Raw genomic sequence first — 15,970 nt, forward strand, 5'->3', positions numbered from 1 at the left:
AGGGAGGGAGGACCGGAGGGAAGGCAGAAACGCCGAGATTGCAGGGGGACCCTGGGTTGGTGGCAAACCAAGTTTGTCCAGCGTGGAAGCTGAAGAACTCAGAGGGCCTCCGTCTAAGCCCTGGGGGCTGTCTGGACATACCTGGCTGTTCTCCCAGGAGCATTAGCCCCACGGTCAGGAGTGGGGCTGGGGTGCAGGAGCTCCTCGCCACCTGCTCTGTGGTGGGTGGGGCAAATCACTCAATCTCTCTGGGCCTCGGAAAGCAAGGCGTCCTGGGGGCTTGTGAAGGTTTGTTGACTGATTTCTCAGCCTGAGCCAGAGCCACTGGCTGTCCCTGAGGGCGAAGACGCCATGGGGCTGCTGGAAAGGCGTCTATGGCAGGAAAGTGGGGAGCACACGCTGCTTTCTGGCCCGGCCCTGCTGCCCCAGGTTGGCATGCAAGGCCATGGCCACGCCAGGCTTTCTTTTCCCTCCCTCTGCTGGGCTCCATTTCTCACCTCTGACCCTTACATCATGCAGGGAGGAAGGGACTGGTGGGAAAATCATAAATGCTTCCTCCCCTCTTTCCTCCCCGCACTGTATTATATATAATTAAACACAAGAGCACCTGAATAGGGATGCTAAATTGCAGTTTGCAATAAACATCACGGAGCCAATTTTCCCGAAGCGGGATTGACAAGCACCCGCCTCTCTCTGCTCCATCCCAGTGCCCTGACTGAGGCGGTGCCCGGGGGAGACCTCAGCACCAGCCAGGCTCCCAGCGAGTCCGCAGCCCCTCTCTGGCTGGGCTCCTGTCCATCCCCAGCCGGTGGGCTGTGGCCCCATTGGGAGGGTGGTGTCTGTGTGTATCATGGGGACTCCAGACACCCTGGACCCTGTGCCAGCACCGTCTCTTCTTGACTGTCACAGCCCCCTGGGTGGGGATAACTGCCATCAGTTAAACAAACCTGCCCCCTTTGCTCCAAACCGTAGCATCTTAGTACCCACCCCACCCTCCTTCCTGGCCTTTCTTCTTTATCCTCAAACCTTCCTGCTTCCTCCCCTGCCGTCTTCCAACTCTGCTTCTCCTTTGGTTTTGCAGGCACTTCTTTGCTCCTCTGCTGCGTTCCAGGCACTGTTCTGGTGCCGGGCAACAGAGAGGCACAGGCCCTGCCTCTGAACGCCGCTGGGTCCCATTCATCTTCCTTCTGCCTCGTGGACAGTTCGCAAGTACGGCTGCGCCTCCCTGGCTCCGGTGCCTCCACGCCGGTCCACACCGCCAGCATCCGGACCTAGCCTCCCTGCTCCCAGTCTTGTCCCCTCTGAGCCCTTCACACTGAGCCTGAGTGATCTTTCTAAAATCAAAACTCATCAGGCTACATCCCTGCTTAAAAATTTCCAAGAGGCCCTCGTGGCCCCAGCAAAGTGTTTGAGCTTCAAGGCTTTGACCTGGACCCTGCTCATTCTGGAGGAAGTGACTCAGTGCTTCCCATGGCTCGGCTTGTGCAGCCCACCCAGGCTACTTGCAGTTCCCAGTGGCGGTGGCGAGGCGGGGGTGGGGGTGGGGTGGGGGGCATGTCCCCTGCTCCCTCTCTCCGCCAGGCTTTTTCTCTCATGCACCCTCCTTGCCAGGCCAACCAGTCCTCTGGGGGAACCCTCCCTTCTCCTTGGCTGGAATGGGCATCTTCCTTTTCTGATATGACCGTGAATGCGTGTCTGGTTAGTCTCTGTCCCCCTAGTCCTCTGCACAGCACCTAGTATGTGGGAAGTTCTCCGGAAGGGTTGACGAATCAGTCAATGCTCGCTTGAACAAAGGCAGCTGGCAGTTTCTGAGCCCGCCTGTCCCTTGGAATCTCCGCTCCCACCAGGGGGTACAGAGTCTTCAGCCCCTCTGCGCTGGACCTGGGAATTCTGTTTCTGGGGGCACAACCCAAACCTATCTCCCCATTTCCTCTCCGCACAGCGGAGGCAGGCTGGCACTTCAAAGGACTGGGTGGGCAGAGCAGTGGGGGAAATGAACAAGGAGGCATTAGCACAGGTACCGGGTCTGGCTCACACGGTTCAGGTTTCTCTCCTCCCACAGCCCGCTCACCATGGGGCTTGGGGGCAACCCCATGGGGGAATCCGGGCAGGAGGGAGAGACAGTTTCACATCGGCCCTGCCTCGGCTCCCTGCTTCCAGGTGACCTCCCCCTGGAACTCTGGAGCCACTTTAGCAGAAGAGGGAGGCAGCTGTCCTTCTAAGGGGCCTTCTGTCGTGCTTACAGTACAGACAATAACATGGTAAGTGAGATTGTGAATGTGCCAGTGTGGGCATCGGGGAAAGGATCATAATAGGTGGGATGTTGTGGGCAAGGCCTCAAAGGTGCCAGGACCAGAGTGGATAACTCTGGTTTTGTTCCCTCCCAGCTGCCCTCTCTGCATGTCCCACCCTCACAAAATAGGAGTGCAAGATCCCAAGAGCCCCTGGGCCCTGCCTGATCCCCCTGGAGGGTGCCCCCCCTGGTGGAAGAAATAATAGCAGAGGAAGAATGAGAAATGGAGACTAAGGAAAGACAAGCAGAAGAGATTGGCCTGAAGTCTGGGCCAGGCACCTGGGCTGATGTGGGGTTGGTTTGATCCTCACATCAAGCCTGTAAAATTAGATAAATGTTACTCTCAAGGAGGAAAACAAGACTCAGAGAGGTTAAGTAATTTGCTCAAGGTCACCCAGCCAGTCAATGGCAGGGTGGGCACCGGAACCTGCATCTGTGTGACATTCTCTGATGAGGCTGCGGGTCTTCTTAGTAATCCTGGTCCCTCGTATGGCAAGAAGCAGTTCCCCCACCCCCCTCGGCAGACACATCCCTACCGACCCCCTCGCCTTGGGTTGCTTTGTGTCTGAGCCTCCCCTTGACAGCTGTGAGGTGGGGGCCCAGCGCTGGCCCCAGCTGGAGCCCTGGCACTGAGCCCTCAGACATTCTCTGGTTACACCGGGACGAATCCGCTCCCCCAGCCCCAGCTCCAGCTCCACAGGCTTGAGGGCAGGGCTGGTCACCTACAGGCAGCCGGGCCTGGCTGGGGCTGGAGTGCAGGGCCTGGGAGAGCGGGGATCAGTGTTCGAGGGAGGAGGATCCGGAGAGCATCTCCTGGGAGGCGGGCTGGGTGCTGGGCTGAGGCTGGTTGTGTTGGACTTATCCTACCGAGAAAGCTCACAGAGGTCAAGTTGGTTGTCCAGAGTCCCACAGCCAGGAACGCCACAGCTGGAATCGGACAAGGTCGACTTCTGAAATCCCTCTTTCTCCTTTTGTCCGCAGGGGCTGGTGTCTCTGTGACCCAGGAGCCCCTCCCCAGGCAGCGCCTTCTCTCGCCCTGGCTCAGGCCCCAAGGACCACCTGCCTCTGGCCTGTATCTAGGGCCACGCCAGTGACATCTCCAAGCCTCCGTGTTCTCACCTGTCACATGGTGACATCACACCTGGCTTTCCTGCCCTCTGACTGAGCAAGTGAAATCCCCAGGTAGGACATAAACACAGACCTAGTTTCCAGTCTGGGGGGCTGCAGGCCAGGGACGGTCAGGGGCTTCTTGGCTCTTCTTCAAACCAGATCTGCCCTCCGCCCTGAGGCCCCAGGGTGGGGAGTGTGAGGAGCTCGGATCCCACCCAATGTTCAATAATCCCAGCCTGCTTCTCCCCACCACGCTGACTCTCAGCCAGATCTCGGCGGTCCTGAACACCCGCCCTAGGTCAGTGACTTCACAGCGTGCTCGCTTGCTCCGCCCCCTGCCCCTCCTTCAGTTCAATAAACTTGTCCCGAGCACCTTCTATGGTGCCAAGCGCTGCGACAGGTGCTGGGGGGCTTGCCCCTGGCTCGGGGGGGGGGGGGGGGGGAGGGGGGAGTCAGAAATGTACACAGATAAGCACCGTCTTTTGTGATTCCTCAAAACAAGTCTGTCCAAGGCCCAGGACAGGTGTAGAGAAGAGAACGATTAGCTCCGGGAGTTCATGGCTTCACACAGGAGGGGCCTTTTGAGCAGGGTTTTGAAAGCGAACGAGGAGTTTACCAGGAGAAAAGGAGACGAGCATTGAAGGCAGCGCGAGGAGCGGTGCAGGACACGTGTGTGAAACGTGGGCCGTCTGAGGGAAATTCCAAGGACTGGATCTGCTGGGAAATGGGATGCAAGGGGAGACGGGCAGGACAGGAATCTGGGGCAGGGGAGGAGGCAGACCCCACTCAGAGGTTTAGATTTTACCCGGAAGTGATGTAGCACCTTCTCTCCTGCTCCCCCTGCCTGGGGACAGAAACACTGCCTTCTCAGGAGCTGGACTGACCAGGGCTCCCTTGTGGTTGCTTCTTAATGAGCCCCTCGGGGCAGCACCCGGCCCTTCTGCTCACAGAGCTGTCCTGGGGTGGGGGGGGCACCCTCAGCATCCTGTGACGCAGGCACAACAGGTGTTTCTGGGGGACCAGGAGTTTAGAGGAGGCTGGTGTCTGGATTTGGCCCCAGTGCCCCAAGGTAGGACAGGCCGGTGGAGGAGGGGCTGTTTATACTGCCTAGGGCCTGCCTGGTGGGTCAGAGTCCATCTGGCTATTTCCCCAGCCCAGGTGTGCAGGAGTGGCTCCTTCCCGATGGCCAGAGGCAGGTGGCAAGGGCTTGAGCGAGGGCGCTCCGGACCACTCTCCCCTCTCGGGAAGGTCTGAAGGCCCCCCAGCAGTCTCATGGGTACCCCGCATTTCTAAGTGCCAGACGGAGGCAGGGCTCCCAAGATCCGTTTTAATCTTGTCGCCGTACAGAATATCAACTGTGAGAATACAGGTCCTGATCCACAGGCGATAGGGGGCTTCTGACCGCACAGGCCAGGGCACCACTGAGCCTGGGACAGTGAGGGGCAGGGAGCTTCTGGCACAGCCCTCTACACTAGGGAACCAGCACTGGTATCCCTGTAGCCCTGTGGCCTTGGCATCGAGACCAAGCTCCCAGCCTGCCCTCTAGGGCCCCGCATGAACTCCCTGCCGGGCCGCACATCCCTTCCGCACAGCCCGGTTGTGCGTTCCGGCTTGCTCCAGCTCTCTGCGTCTCTCTTTCAATTCTTCCTTCCCGGGACTCCTGGGTGGTTGCTGTAGTGCCCCACTTGGAGATTGTGGAAATCTGTTCCCCTTTGCCCGGGAGCAGACGTATCCCTCTCTTCTCCAGTTCGGCCCCTACGGGAGGCACTTTCCTCTGACCCAGGGAGGTGAGGGAACCCACCCAGAGGCCTGGAACTGATGTAGCCAGCCAGTGGTTACCTTGGACTCAGCCAGGCCTCTGCCTTGGCCTTCCCTTGGGCTATAGAGGCAGGAGGCCTGGCCCGTTAGCTTATAGCCTGAGGTGGCCCTGGGCTGGCGCTGGGGTTGAAGCTGGGGGAGTCCCCCACCTGCCTCTTCCCTGGGGTGGGCTCCGGGTCGCTCCCTCTGCCTTCAGCCCCGTATCTGCCCTGGTGTGTATCAGGATTAGCGCAAATAGCCTCTTCTCTTCGGCCACAGAATTTGCTAGGTTCTGAACCCAGGTGGCGGTCCCTTTGCGGTCACCTTCTTCAGACCTCCTAGTTGGAGCCTGGAGACTCCAGGTTGTTGTAGCCCTCCCTCTCGTCTCCCTCACCCCTGACTTCCGTTCCGCCTGTCTCGAGCAGACTCGGATTATGGAAGGTGCTCGGCACAGTGATTGGCACATAGTCGGCACGTAATACGTGGTCAGTAGTTTTGTTATTACTATTCAATAAATGTAAATTGATGGTGATGATGTGGTTGCTGACGGTGATGTTGGTGCTGATAATGACAGTGATGATGTTGGTCCCTGGAAGCTTGGCGTCTTTACCCAAACCCCATGGGCCCCGTTACCCCCGAGGCCACACTGGCATATCACTTTTATCGTACGCATGCACTTCCACCCCTTTGCCTCTGTTGCCAGGTGGATAAGTGGAGGCTCAGAGAAATTTAGGAAAATGCTCAGGGTCACGCAGCTCACTGGTGATGGATATGGGACAGGAACCCAGGCATCCCCTTCCTCAGGGCAGTGCTCTGACCCGCCCCCTCGAGGACCCTGACTGGGGCCTTTTTCCTGCCCTCTGCTGCCTCCATTTCTAGGTCTATCTGTGGAGGAAGACAGGCCAGCTGTCTTGAGTTTGCCGCTTACGTAGCTGTATAATCTTGGGCAATTATGAAACCTTCTGAGCCTCAGTGTCTTCACCTGTTAAATGGGAATAACAGGGTTGCTGTCAGGTGGAAGTGAGGTAATAGATGTTCAGGACCTTAGCTGGTGCCTGTGCCTACTTACTGCTAGGAAGCTTTGTTTCTAGGAGGGCAGGGACATGTCTGCTCCTTGGGCAAATCCCAGGCAGCCGGGGCTCCGACCTCTGCTCTAATCCTGTCTGTTGGCCTCCTAGCCTTGCCCTCAGCTTTCCCTATACTTTGCCAGTTGTGACCCACAGACCCCAACTTGCATAGGGCCGTGCGCGGGCTCTAGGACAAGGGGTCAGGGCCTCCCACTCCGGGTGAGCATGTGCAGTGTGAGAGACTATGGCACTCGGCACACCATGTTCGGCCATCTGGAATGTTCTCCCCCGTGTCACCAGGCCTCCCAGCCCCTCCCACCGGCTCTTCACACCTTGAGTTGTCATTAGGAGAAAAAAGGATCCCGAAGAGGCTCACTTTCCCAGAAGCTCACCCCCACCACAGGGTTTGTCAGAGCCGCCTCCAAGGTCAGGACCAGCTGGAGAGAGTTACTGAGATTTCACGCACATTCCTAGGGGGAGGAGGACTATCTCTCTGATGGGGATCCTGCCAGGCAGGGACCTGACCCCCATCCCTCTCTGAGGGAGGGGATGAGTGAGGGGTGTGCAGCCAGGGGGTAGGGCTGGGGGCACAGGGAAGCCATTTATCTGCCTCCACCCCACAGGGCACGGTCGGTCTGCGGTGTAAGTGGTGGTGGGGAGGGCGGGGGTAAGAAACAGTCTGACTGCCCCTCCCCCACTCCAAAATACACACTACCCAAGGTCTCAGAAACAGCCTGTCCTCTGAGCCCCCTGCTGCCCGTTCAAGGGGGCCCATCACTCCCTCCCAGTCTTGGTGGTACCCAAGGAATCCCTCACCCACCCCACGAGGCCCAGGGCTTCCCCCGTGTGGATTGAGGACGGCCTGTGAGGGGCTGTACCTCTTACAGGCTCTTCTCTTCCTGATGACCCTCTCAACAGGCCCTGACTCTGGGGTGGGGGTGGGGGTCCTCGACCCCCTCCCCCCACGCCACGTGGCCCTGCCAGCCTGAACTTCTTGCCACGCCAGTTACTACCCGTAGGGCCAGGTCATTCTGTCGCTTTATTCCACTGGGACAAGCTGAGCATTTTTCAAAAGGAACGTTACTAGGAAAATAAGAACACGCAGGCAATAGGGGCCCCTGGGTGGCTCAGTCGGTTAGGCGCCTGACTTCTGACTGCGGCTCAGGTCATGATCTCACCCTTCTTGAGAGTTGGAGCCCCGCATCGGGCTCTGTGCTGACAACTCGGAGCCTGGAGCCTGCTTCAGATTCTGTCTCGCTCCCTCTCTCTGCCCCTCCCCCGCTTGCACTCTGTCACTCTGTCTCTCTTTCTCAAAAATAAATAAACATTAAAAAAAAAAAAAAAAGAACAGGCAATATAAGAACACAGGAGTGGCCAAGTTCACGGAGAAGCTATTTCTTCTCCTAATGTAATTTGTCATCCAGCCACAGACTCACTAGGAATCTCCGAAGGTCAAGTGCTGCTGGCAGAAAGCTTGGGCTTCCCTGGAAGGAAGTGAGGTCCCTGTCATTGGAGGTGTTCTAGCAGGGCCCTGATGGCGCCTTGGTGGGAGGTGATTTTGAAAGGTCAGTACATAAGGAGGATTCTTTACATCCACACTGAACTTCAGGGTTTACGTAGGGCTTTCAGCTGTTTTCTGATGTCTTTGGTATAATCCTAGAAAATAGAATATGGATCACTGTCACTCTTTTACAGGTAAGAAAACTGAGGCATAAGGGAAAAGTGGCTTTTTCAAAGGTGCCTCGAGGTAGTGACCACCCTGGCTGGGATTCACATGGGGAGGCCCCTGGGGTACAGCTGCTTCAGCTTCGGGCCCCCCCCCCAACTCTTGTTCTGCCCCCATCAAACTGGAGGTAAGGGTGGCCCACATTTGCAAGATACTTAGGAGGTAGCCAGAGGTGATTCTGGAATTAATGGCCTTCAGCAGGGACAGTGCAGGCATCACTTCCCCCAAAGGGCATATTAGCATGACAGACTGGGGTGGGGATGGGGGTCTCAAGGCTCCTAGGAGGGGCTAGGAGGGCAGGGGACCAGAAAGGGTAGAACTCCCAAAACAAAGGCAGGAAGCCGAGGGGCAGTCTCCCTGGGGGTGATGAGTGTTGATGGTCTAGCAGTCTGTCCATCCCAGGCAGGGGGCCCTCCATCATCTCAGGACCCCACATCACAGCCTCTCCTTGTAGAAAATCTCCCACATCAAATGTAGAATGAGAGTAACCACAGCACCCTGTGGAGTTATTGAAACGAGAGGGGATTTAGATGTGAAAATGCTCATGCTAAAATGTAATGACCCTTAATGGCTTTTCTCTGGGCCTTGCCAAGGTGGCAGGCACAGAACCCCTCCACTCAGGAGGGGCTCTGGTTCTTAGAGGGGGTGTGTTGGGGCAGGTTGGCGATGAGCTTCGAAACCCTAGGGGGCGCAGAAGACTCCAGAATTCTGGAGGACTCAAGACCTGGACACATCCAGGAAGGCGAGGAGGAGCAGGCCAGCTTAGTTCCAGCAAGTTCTATGAGCGACACCATGGGACGCCTCAGAGAGATGATTTGAGTCATCTGTTTTCCCCAGGGGAAAACAATCTCAAAGAGAGAAGTGGGGACACCTGGGCTCCAGGTCCTTCCTGGAAGAGACGCTGGAGGACGTCTGATGGGGACTGGGCTGTGAGACTTGGGTGGGGGCGTGGGGCTGGGTGGGGGTGGCACGGAGAGGGTATTTCCTGTGCATAGGTTCCTCAGTTTTTCCCTACATACCTCTCACGGTGGCCCTTGAAATAGGGGTTCTCATCTCCGTTTTATACTCCTGGTCTCAAATCGCCAAGCTAACACGACACAGATTTGGTGGCTGCACCCGGGCCTGTGTAACCCCAGAAGCAGGCCTGCCCACCAGTGTTCGCAGGTGTCTGGGCTGTGCTCTAAGGCCCTGGAGCACGACCTCGGATGGGACTGTGTGTGTGTTCAATGTGTTTTGCAAGTTACAAACCATTGCGAAATCGTGAGGCACGGTGGCATTTTGGTTCTTTTTAATGTGAAGTTCGGTACGTTGCAAAGAGCACTTGGCTTGGCGTCAGAAGGCCTGGGTCCAAGTTATGAGTCGCCTCCTCACCACCTGTGTGACTTTGGGCAAGACACTGAACTTCCTGAGCCTCTGGTTAATCATCAGCTAAATGGGGCCGGGAGGACCTGCCTCCTGCTTGCCTCCCCAGCTGGCCGTGAGAATCCTGGGGCACAGAGCTTCCCTTCCTGCAGCCCAAGGGGCCTGGCCTCGTCTGGTCGATTCCTGCTGCACACGTTTGCACGGAGGTCCTCCCGGTGCTGGGTGTTTGACGGCTTTTGCAGATCATTTCCGCTTTGCAACGTCATCTTTGGAACTATCTTTTTCCAGGAAACCTTTTCCCGGGAGCCCCGCCTGCCTCGGATGACTCTATCTGATAGCAAACATGGTTCCCACAAGCCCGGTTGTACCCGCCTGGGGCACTTGCTGCTTTGTGGGCGTCCTGAAACTTGTGTCAGGCCCAGGACCCCCCCGTGCGTTAGGCTGGTGTGGCCCCTTCTCCTGGCCCTCCTCCTACCCCGTCGTCAGGACGTGGCTCTGATCTTCAGGGTCTTGATGGCGGCAGGCAGTGCGCACGCTGTAAAGCGGTTAGAGACACAGCTTCTGCGGCCAGACCGCCCCCTTCCCGTGCCAGCCGGCTCTGTCACTCAGCAGCTCCCTTCATGTCTTCGTTTCTGTGTCTTGGGATGATGGCATGAATACTACCTTACCTCCCGAGGCTGAGGTAAGGACTTCTTATCATAAAGTCCTTTGAACAGTGCCAGGCACTTAGTGAGCGATATTGTAAGTCTTAGCTAATCAGTAGAAGCCCTTGGGTCATTCTGTTATTTCCAAACATTACGTAACGGTAAGGAATTCTTACGGTTATTAGCCTTCTAGGACTCAACTTCCCCATTTGAGGGTTGGGGCAAATAATCTTTGAGGTTCCTCTGGTGTTAGTGACTTATAATTCTAAAACAGGTAGGTGAATGTCTTGCTTGGGACCCGCATGTGTTGCGCTGTAGGGACCGAAGCACAGGGCACGGGGGTGACACCCAAACGCCCAGGCTTCGGGACAGAGAATCCGGTAGCTGGAAGGTGATGGCAGAAAACACGCAGGAGGAGGGGCAGACGTTAGATGGTGAGCCTTCCCAACCAGGGCGGCCCTGTGTGCTGTCTTTATCTGGAGACTGTAGGAAGGCCAGGACCAGCCAGCTGGGGGCCCCAGTTCCCAATGGGAGGCTGGGATGCCTCCTGAAAGAGCTGTTTGTAAGGGACCAGCACTTCTCACTGATCAAACCCCCCAACTTTTTCCTTCTCTGGAGGAAAACCCTGGAGACAGACAGACAGCAGCCACAGTCTTTCCTGGGGTTCTGGCCTTCCCCCGACCCTGGTACTCCCTAAGTGGGTTGTCAGAAGAGACATTCTCACCCATTCTCATTGTGATCTTCTCTGTTGGGGACCCCTTCTCTGCTCTGCTCAGGTAGGTCTTTGCTCTGTTAGCAAGGCAGATTCTTCACTTCTGTGCAGAGGAGGGCAGAGCAGGGAGGCTCAGCAGCAAGCGGGGTGAGAATGGCCCAACGGGCTGCTGTCCGCCCTCCCACACGCTCCCACTGCTGCAGCAGGCCGGACTCTTCTGGAAGCTTCCCTGGCCACTATCACCCTGGACACCTGGTCTCAGGATCACTTGCAGTAGATAGAGGTGATGGATGGGGTGTGGTGACTCATCACTGTCCTGCCGGGGAGCTCTGGGGGACCTGCTACCCCAGCCCCACTTGGTGTCCGGGAGAGGCTGCCAAGCTCCCGTCCTCCAGGCTCTTGGTTCTCCATGCAGGTAGGCATGGGCTCAGGTGAAGAGCCTCGCTGGGGAAGTGGCCATGATGGAAGGAGAGCCCCAGTCCCAGTCCAAGTCTCTTCCCAGTGTCTACCTGCCTCTTGCCCGTCCTCGGGCTCTGACATCCCTCCAACCCATCACAGCCATCAGTGAAAACTACATCTGGGTGTGGCTCACCGTCCCCTGCCCTTCTTGTGAAACCCCAGGAAGCCCGCATTGCTTAGGAGTCAATCCAGGCAGCAGAGGAAGGTTTCCCAGCTGGCCTCACCCAGCGTGGCCATTATGGCACCTCAACACCTCATCGTGGCCACAGGGCATCACCCTGTTTTGTGTCAGGATTGGCATTTCCTGATCGCTGGCCCTTCCTTCCCGCTACTCGGGGGCTTCTCCAGAGACACACCATCCTCCCTCCACTTCTGGCTCTCCCCATCCTGTCCTGCCTCCCCAGTGCCTCCTGGGCCCCCCAGAACAGGGACCTGAGGCGGATCACAGCGTAGCTGGATGGACACCAACCCCTCCTCCTGGGAATGCATGACAATGCATCTTCAAGCTTTTTTTTTTTTTTAAGTCCTTTCAAAACCCCAACTATCAGATAGTCATCCGAAAATGTGCTTGACATTCTTAGTCATCAGAGAAAGGCAAATAAGAATCACAATGGGATGCCACTACGCCCTTGCCAGAATTGCTACAACAGAAAGACCAGATGGTATCATGCCTAGGCAAGGAAGTTGAGTAACTAGACCCCCTCATATTCTCCTGATGGGGGCATATATTGGCACAACCACTTTGGAAGACTGTTTGGTTGTATCTGCTAATCCTCTTTCTACTCCCAAGTATATACCAAAACAGCAATGAACATCGTGTGCCCGAAAGTTACATATAAGAATGCTGTAGCAACTTTATTCATAATTGGCCCAAACCGGAAACAACACACACGTATCTGTTGATGACAGCATAGAAGTAATACATTGCAACATATTCACACAATGCGATATCACACAGCACGCAAAAACACTCCACGTGGATATATCTCACAGATATCATATGGAGCGAAAGAAGCCAGACAGACAAGTAATTGTATACTTTGTACGATTCCATTCATGCAAATTTCCAAAATAGGGGTATCGTCTGGGAGGGAGCTTGAGTGACCGTCTGTGTCTTGTCTGAGGGGGTAGTGACGTGGGTGTATACGGGTGCAGCTGTACCCTTAAGACGGGTACGCTCTAGGGTCACCTGGGTGGCTCAGTCAGTTAAGCGTCTGACTGTTGGTTTCAGTTCAGCTCATGATCTCACGGTTTCCTGAGTTCGAGCCCTACGTCGGGCTCCCCGCCGACAGTGTGGAACATGTTTGGGATTCTCTACCTCTCTCTCTGTCCCTCTCCCACTCACGCTGTCTCTGTCTCTCTCAAAATTAAAAAAAAAAAAAATTAAGATTGGTATACTCTATTGTTGGTATGGTATCCCTCACCTTAAAAAAAAATACAAAAAGTTAAAAACAACAAAGAACTAAAACCTTACATGGAGCCTTGGTGGGTAAAACAGGTGGAAGCCAATACCCATCCTCTTGCTTCCCACATCGGGAGCCTCCTGGGGCATTTCTGCAGATACCACTCTGGAGGACACACTGGAAGCTTTTGCCCCGGAGTAAACATGGCCTCAGGGGCCTCAGTCAGGGTCCTGCCTCTGAGGGACACATCCTAGCTTCTCCATGCCCTTGTCCCTCCCACAAGATGGCAGGTATTATGGGACGATGCCAATAATGTCACCACCGAGCCAGGAAGCCCCAGAGCTGGGCAACTAGCTGGGACTTGGCAAGTGTCCTAAAACCTGATGTCATTTCCATGACAGGTTCCGTTTCCCTGCTGTAGTTTGCTGCTTAGGGCAGATAGGCAGGGGTGGAAAGAATAGTAAGAGATAATTCTATCCCCACTTAACTTGGCTGAGCACTCACTCTGTTCCAGGCATTGTGTCAAGTGCTTTACAAAGGGATGATTCTCCTTTAATCCCTGCAGCAGCCTTCTGTGGTAGGTGCCACTATTATCTGCTTTACAAATAACTTTCTCTATATACAACTGTTTTTATTCATCTCAGCAGTCAATTCATGTAGCTTGAGTTATAAAGCTCAGGGAAGGCAAGCAACTTGCCTTAGGTCCTCACAGCTGACAAATGGTACAACTAGGGATGGAATCAAGGTCAGTTGGACCCTGAAGCCTTCCTCTTTCCTTTCACCAGGTTTCAACAAATGTCTGCTGTGAACTGAACTGATGATAGAATCGTCTAAAAGGACCACAATGGGCTGAAATACTGACCCAGATCATTAAGATAAATGGATAGCAGAGAAATCACCACATTTAGAGGGAAAAATAGACAGTACAAGTACTGAATAAGAGAGATCTGCTTAGAAATAGAACACATGAAAAAGATTCAAAGGTTTACTCATCCATCCATCCATCCATCCATCCATCCATCCATCCACTCACCCATCCATCCACTCACCTATCCATCCACTCAGCCATCCATCCATCCACCCATTCATCCATCTGTCCGTTCATCCAAACCATCCATCCATCCACTCACCCATCCACCCACCCATCCACCCACCCATCCACCCACCCACTCACCCATCCATCCATCCATCCATCCATCCATCCATCCATCCACCCACCCACCCACCCACCCAGAAACTTAACCACCAGGATGGAGCCCACGCCACCAGGTGTTTCATGTCACCACTATTATTGAGGTCAGCTGGGTTGGGTATATCCACGGTGTAAGAGGAATAGGCCAGGTTCAGGGAGGACACTCAGACAATCCTTCCACCCCTCCATCTCCCATCCCCTGCTGGTCAGATCAGTTCCAGGGAAGACTATTTTATCCCTGGTCCTCAGAATGAGAGGGAGCTGGTTATGTGTTGTTTTTCCAAAGAGCTGGAGTATCAGATTATGGTTTTTTTTTTTAAAGACAATTTTTTAGGAGCAGTTTTAGGTTCACAGCAAAATTGAGTGGAAGATATAGATATTTCCCATATACCCTGTGACCCCATTATGCACAGCCTCCCCTACTATCAAAATCCCGCACAAGAGTGGTACATTTGTTATGATCCATTTTGTTACAATCAATAAACTTCTGATACATTATGACCACCCAAAGTCCATAGGTAGAGGCAGGTGGGGGGATGGGTTAAATAGGTGATGGGGATTAAGGAGTGCACTTGTGATGAGGACAAAAGTCCATAGAGTCCAAAGTCCATAGGTAACTGGGATTTTTAAAATGTATTTATTTTTATTATTTTTTTAAACATTTATTTTATCTTTGAGAGAGAGAGAGAGAGCGTGAGCAGGGGAGGGGCAGAGAGAGAGAGAGACACACAGAATCTGAAGCAGGCTCCAGGCTCTGAGCTGTCGGCACAGAGCCGGATGCGGGTCTTGAACTCACAAACCATGAGATTATGACCTGAGACGAACTCGGATGCTTAATTGACTGAGCCACCCAGGCGCCCTGGTACCTGGGATTTTTGATGTGGCTTTGAGAGCTTGCTCTATGCTGGGCATTGTGATAATGCTTTTCTACAGCTACTGGTCACCTGAGCCAAGACTTGAACCCAGGTTTGCCTGACTCAAGTCCAGGCTCCTAACAGATGTGTTGCTAAGTGGCCTGATGTTTCGAGCAGAGGGATAAACACATGGGGAAGAAGTTTGGCCAGGACTAACCATCTCCAAATATTTGAAGGACTGTCCCAAGAAGGCCAGGCCAGCTTCTCAGGGAAATACTTGGACCAGTGGGTAAAACTTAGTGGAGGGGAATTTTGTCTGAGTAGAGGAGTTGCCATATGATGGTGGGGCTTAATTCGAGAGGTAGTGAGCTGCCCGTCCCCAGAGGTACCTGGGACGCTTGAAGCAAAACCCTGCCTTAAGGGAGGTTGGGTCATTCCACCTACAAGGTCTTTTTGACTCTCGCTTTGATAACATTTAGTTGTGTTCAACCTTTATTGAGCACTCACTGTGTGCCTGCCCCGGGCTAGGTGCTGCGGATGAATAAGCCCTGATTCTAGCCTTCAAGGGGCTTCCAGCCTATGGGCAAGGCAGCTCGTATGGTTCGAGTACTTGCTGACTCTTGCTGGCCATGGAGGCTCTCTCAGGCCTGAGGATCCTGGGAGCATGGCACAGCAGAAAGGAGCTGGGCACTAAGTGAGGGGAGAGTGGGTGTGAGGAGTTCAGGCTGAGGGGACCCCAGCTTGCTGGGCTCTGAGTCAGCCATCCCCCAAAAGGCCTGCTTCCTGGGGAATAGTATACCCTGTTCAGAGAGGGCCTCCAGGGGTCCTCGGGGCCAGTCCTCAGGCAGCGGGAGTAAAGGGCTTGCAGGGCACAGGCCTGCCATCCTCCCCTCTGCCTCTCTCAGCGTGTCCCCCTTCATCTAAGGGGGCTGTTACTGTCCTTCATAAAGCACACCCACTGCTTCCAAGGTGGTCACACTGTGGAGCAAGAATCTCCATTCAAGGAGGGCCTGTTGGACCTCCTGCCTGGACTTTTAACTCAGAAGCCCGCTTGGCCTTCTGGCATGTGCCCAGAGACCGGGTGCCCAGGAAGGGTCTGAAACCAGAAAGCCTGCCTCATGAGGACTACAGGTATGGCTCCCTCCTGGCTCTGTACTTGCCTCCAGGTACTGGCCTCCACTACAGTCACTAGCATCCAGGGTCCCAGGTCTCAGAGGTGATGATGATGGCGATGATCTTGTCATGACAATAAATAGCATATTGGCACCCCAAGCTCTTATGTGCTTATCCACTGCATCGCCCACCTAGCCACCCCTGGATCCAGTCTCCTACCTCAGGACTATCTCCTATC

At 54.9% G+C, this 15,970-nt stretch overlaps 2 protein-coding genes across 2 annotated transcripts in view; one reads left to right on the forward strand and one right to left on the reverse strand.

Moving 5' to 3' along the window:
* Positions 1 to 3,468, forward strand: part of LOC125176407 (uncharacterized) — a 139,669-nt gene extending 136,201 nt beyond the window's left edge. Inside the window, exons 7-9 of the mRNA XM_047877768.1 lie at positions 1,082 to 1,209; positions 2,161 to 2,261; positions 3,275 to 3,468. Of these exons, the coding sequence (XP_047733724.1) occupies positions 1,082 to 1,209; positions 2,161 to 2,261; positions 3,275 to 3,458 (413 nt within the window). The 3' untranslated portion in view covers positions 3,459 to 3,468. The remainder of the gene's footprint in view (positions 1 to 1,081; positions 1,210 to 2,160; positions 2,262 to 3,274) is intronic.
* A 3,467-nt stretch (positions 3,469 to 6,935) lies between these two features.
* The window catches only part of NECTIN1 (nectin cell adhesion molecule 1), a 74,799-nt gene continuing 65,764 nt past the window's right edge, over positions 6,936 to 15,970 (reverse strand). Inside the window, exon 7 of the transcript XR_007156410.1 lies at positions 6,936 to 6,946. The gene's annotated coding sequence lies outside the window, so the exon portion shown is untranslated. The remainder of the gene's footprint in view (positions 6,947 to 15,970) is intronic.

This window comes from Prionailurus viverrinus, chromosome D1 (genome assembly GCF_022837055.1).
Source record: "Prionailurus viverrinus isolate Anna chromosome D1, UM_Priviv_1.0, whole genome shotgun sequence".
In the NCBI taxonomy this organism is placed as follows: Eukaryota; Metazoa; Chordata; class Mammalia; order Carnivora; family Felidae; genus Prionailurus; species Prionailurus viverrinus.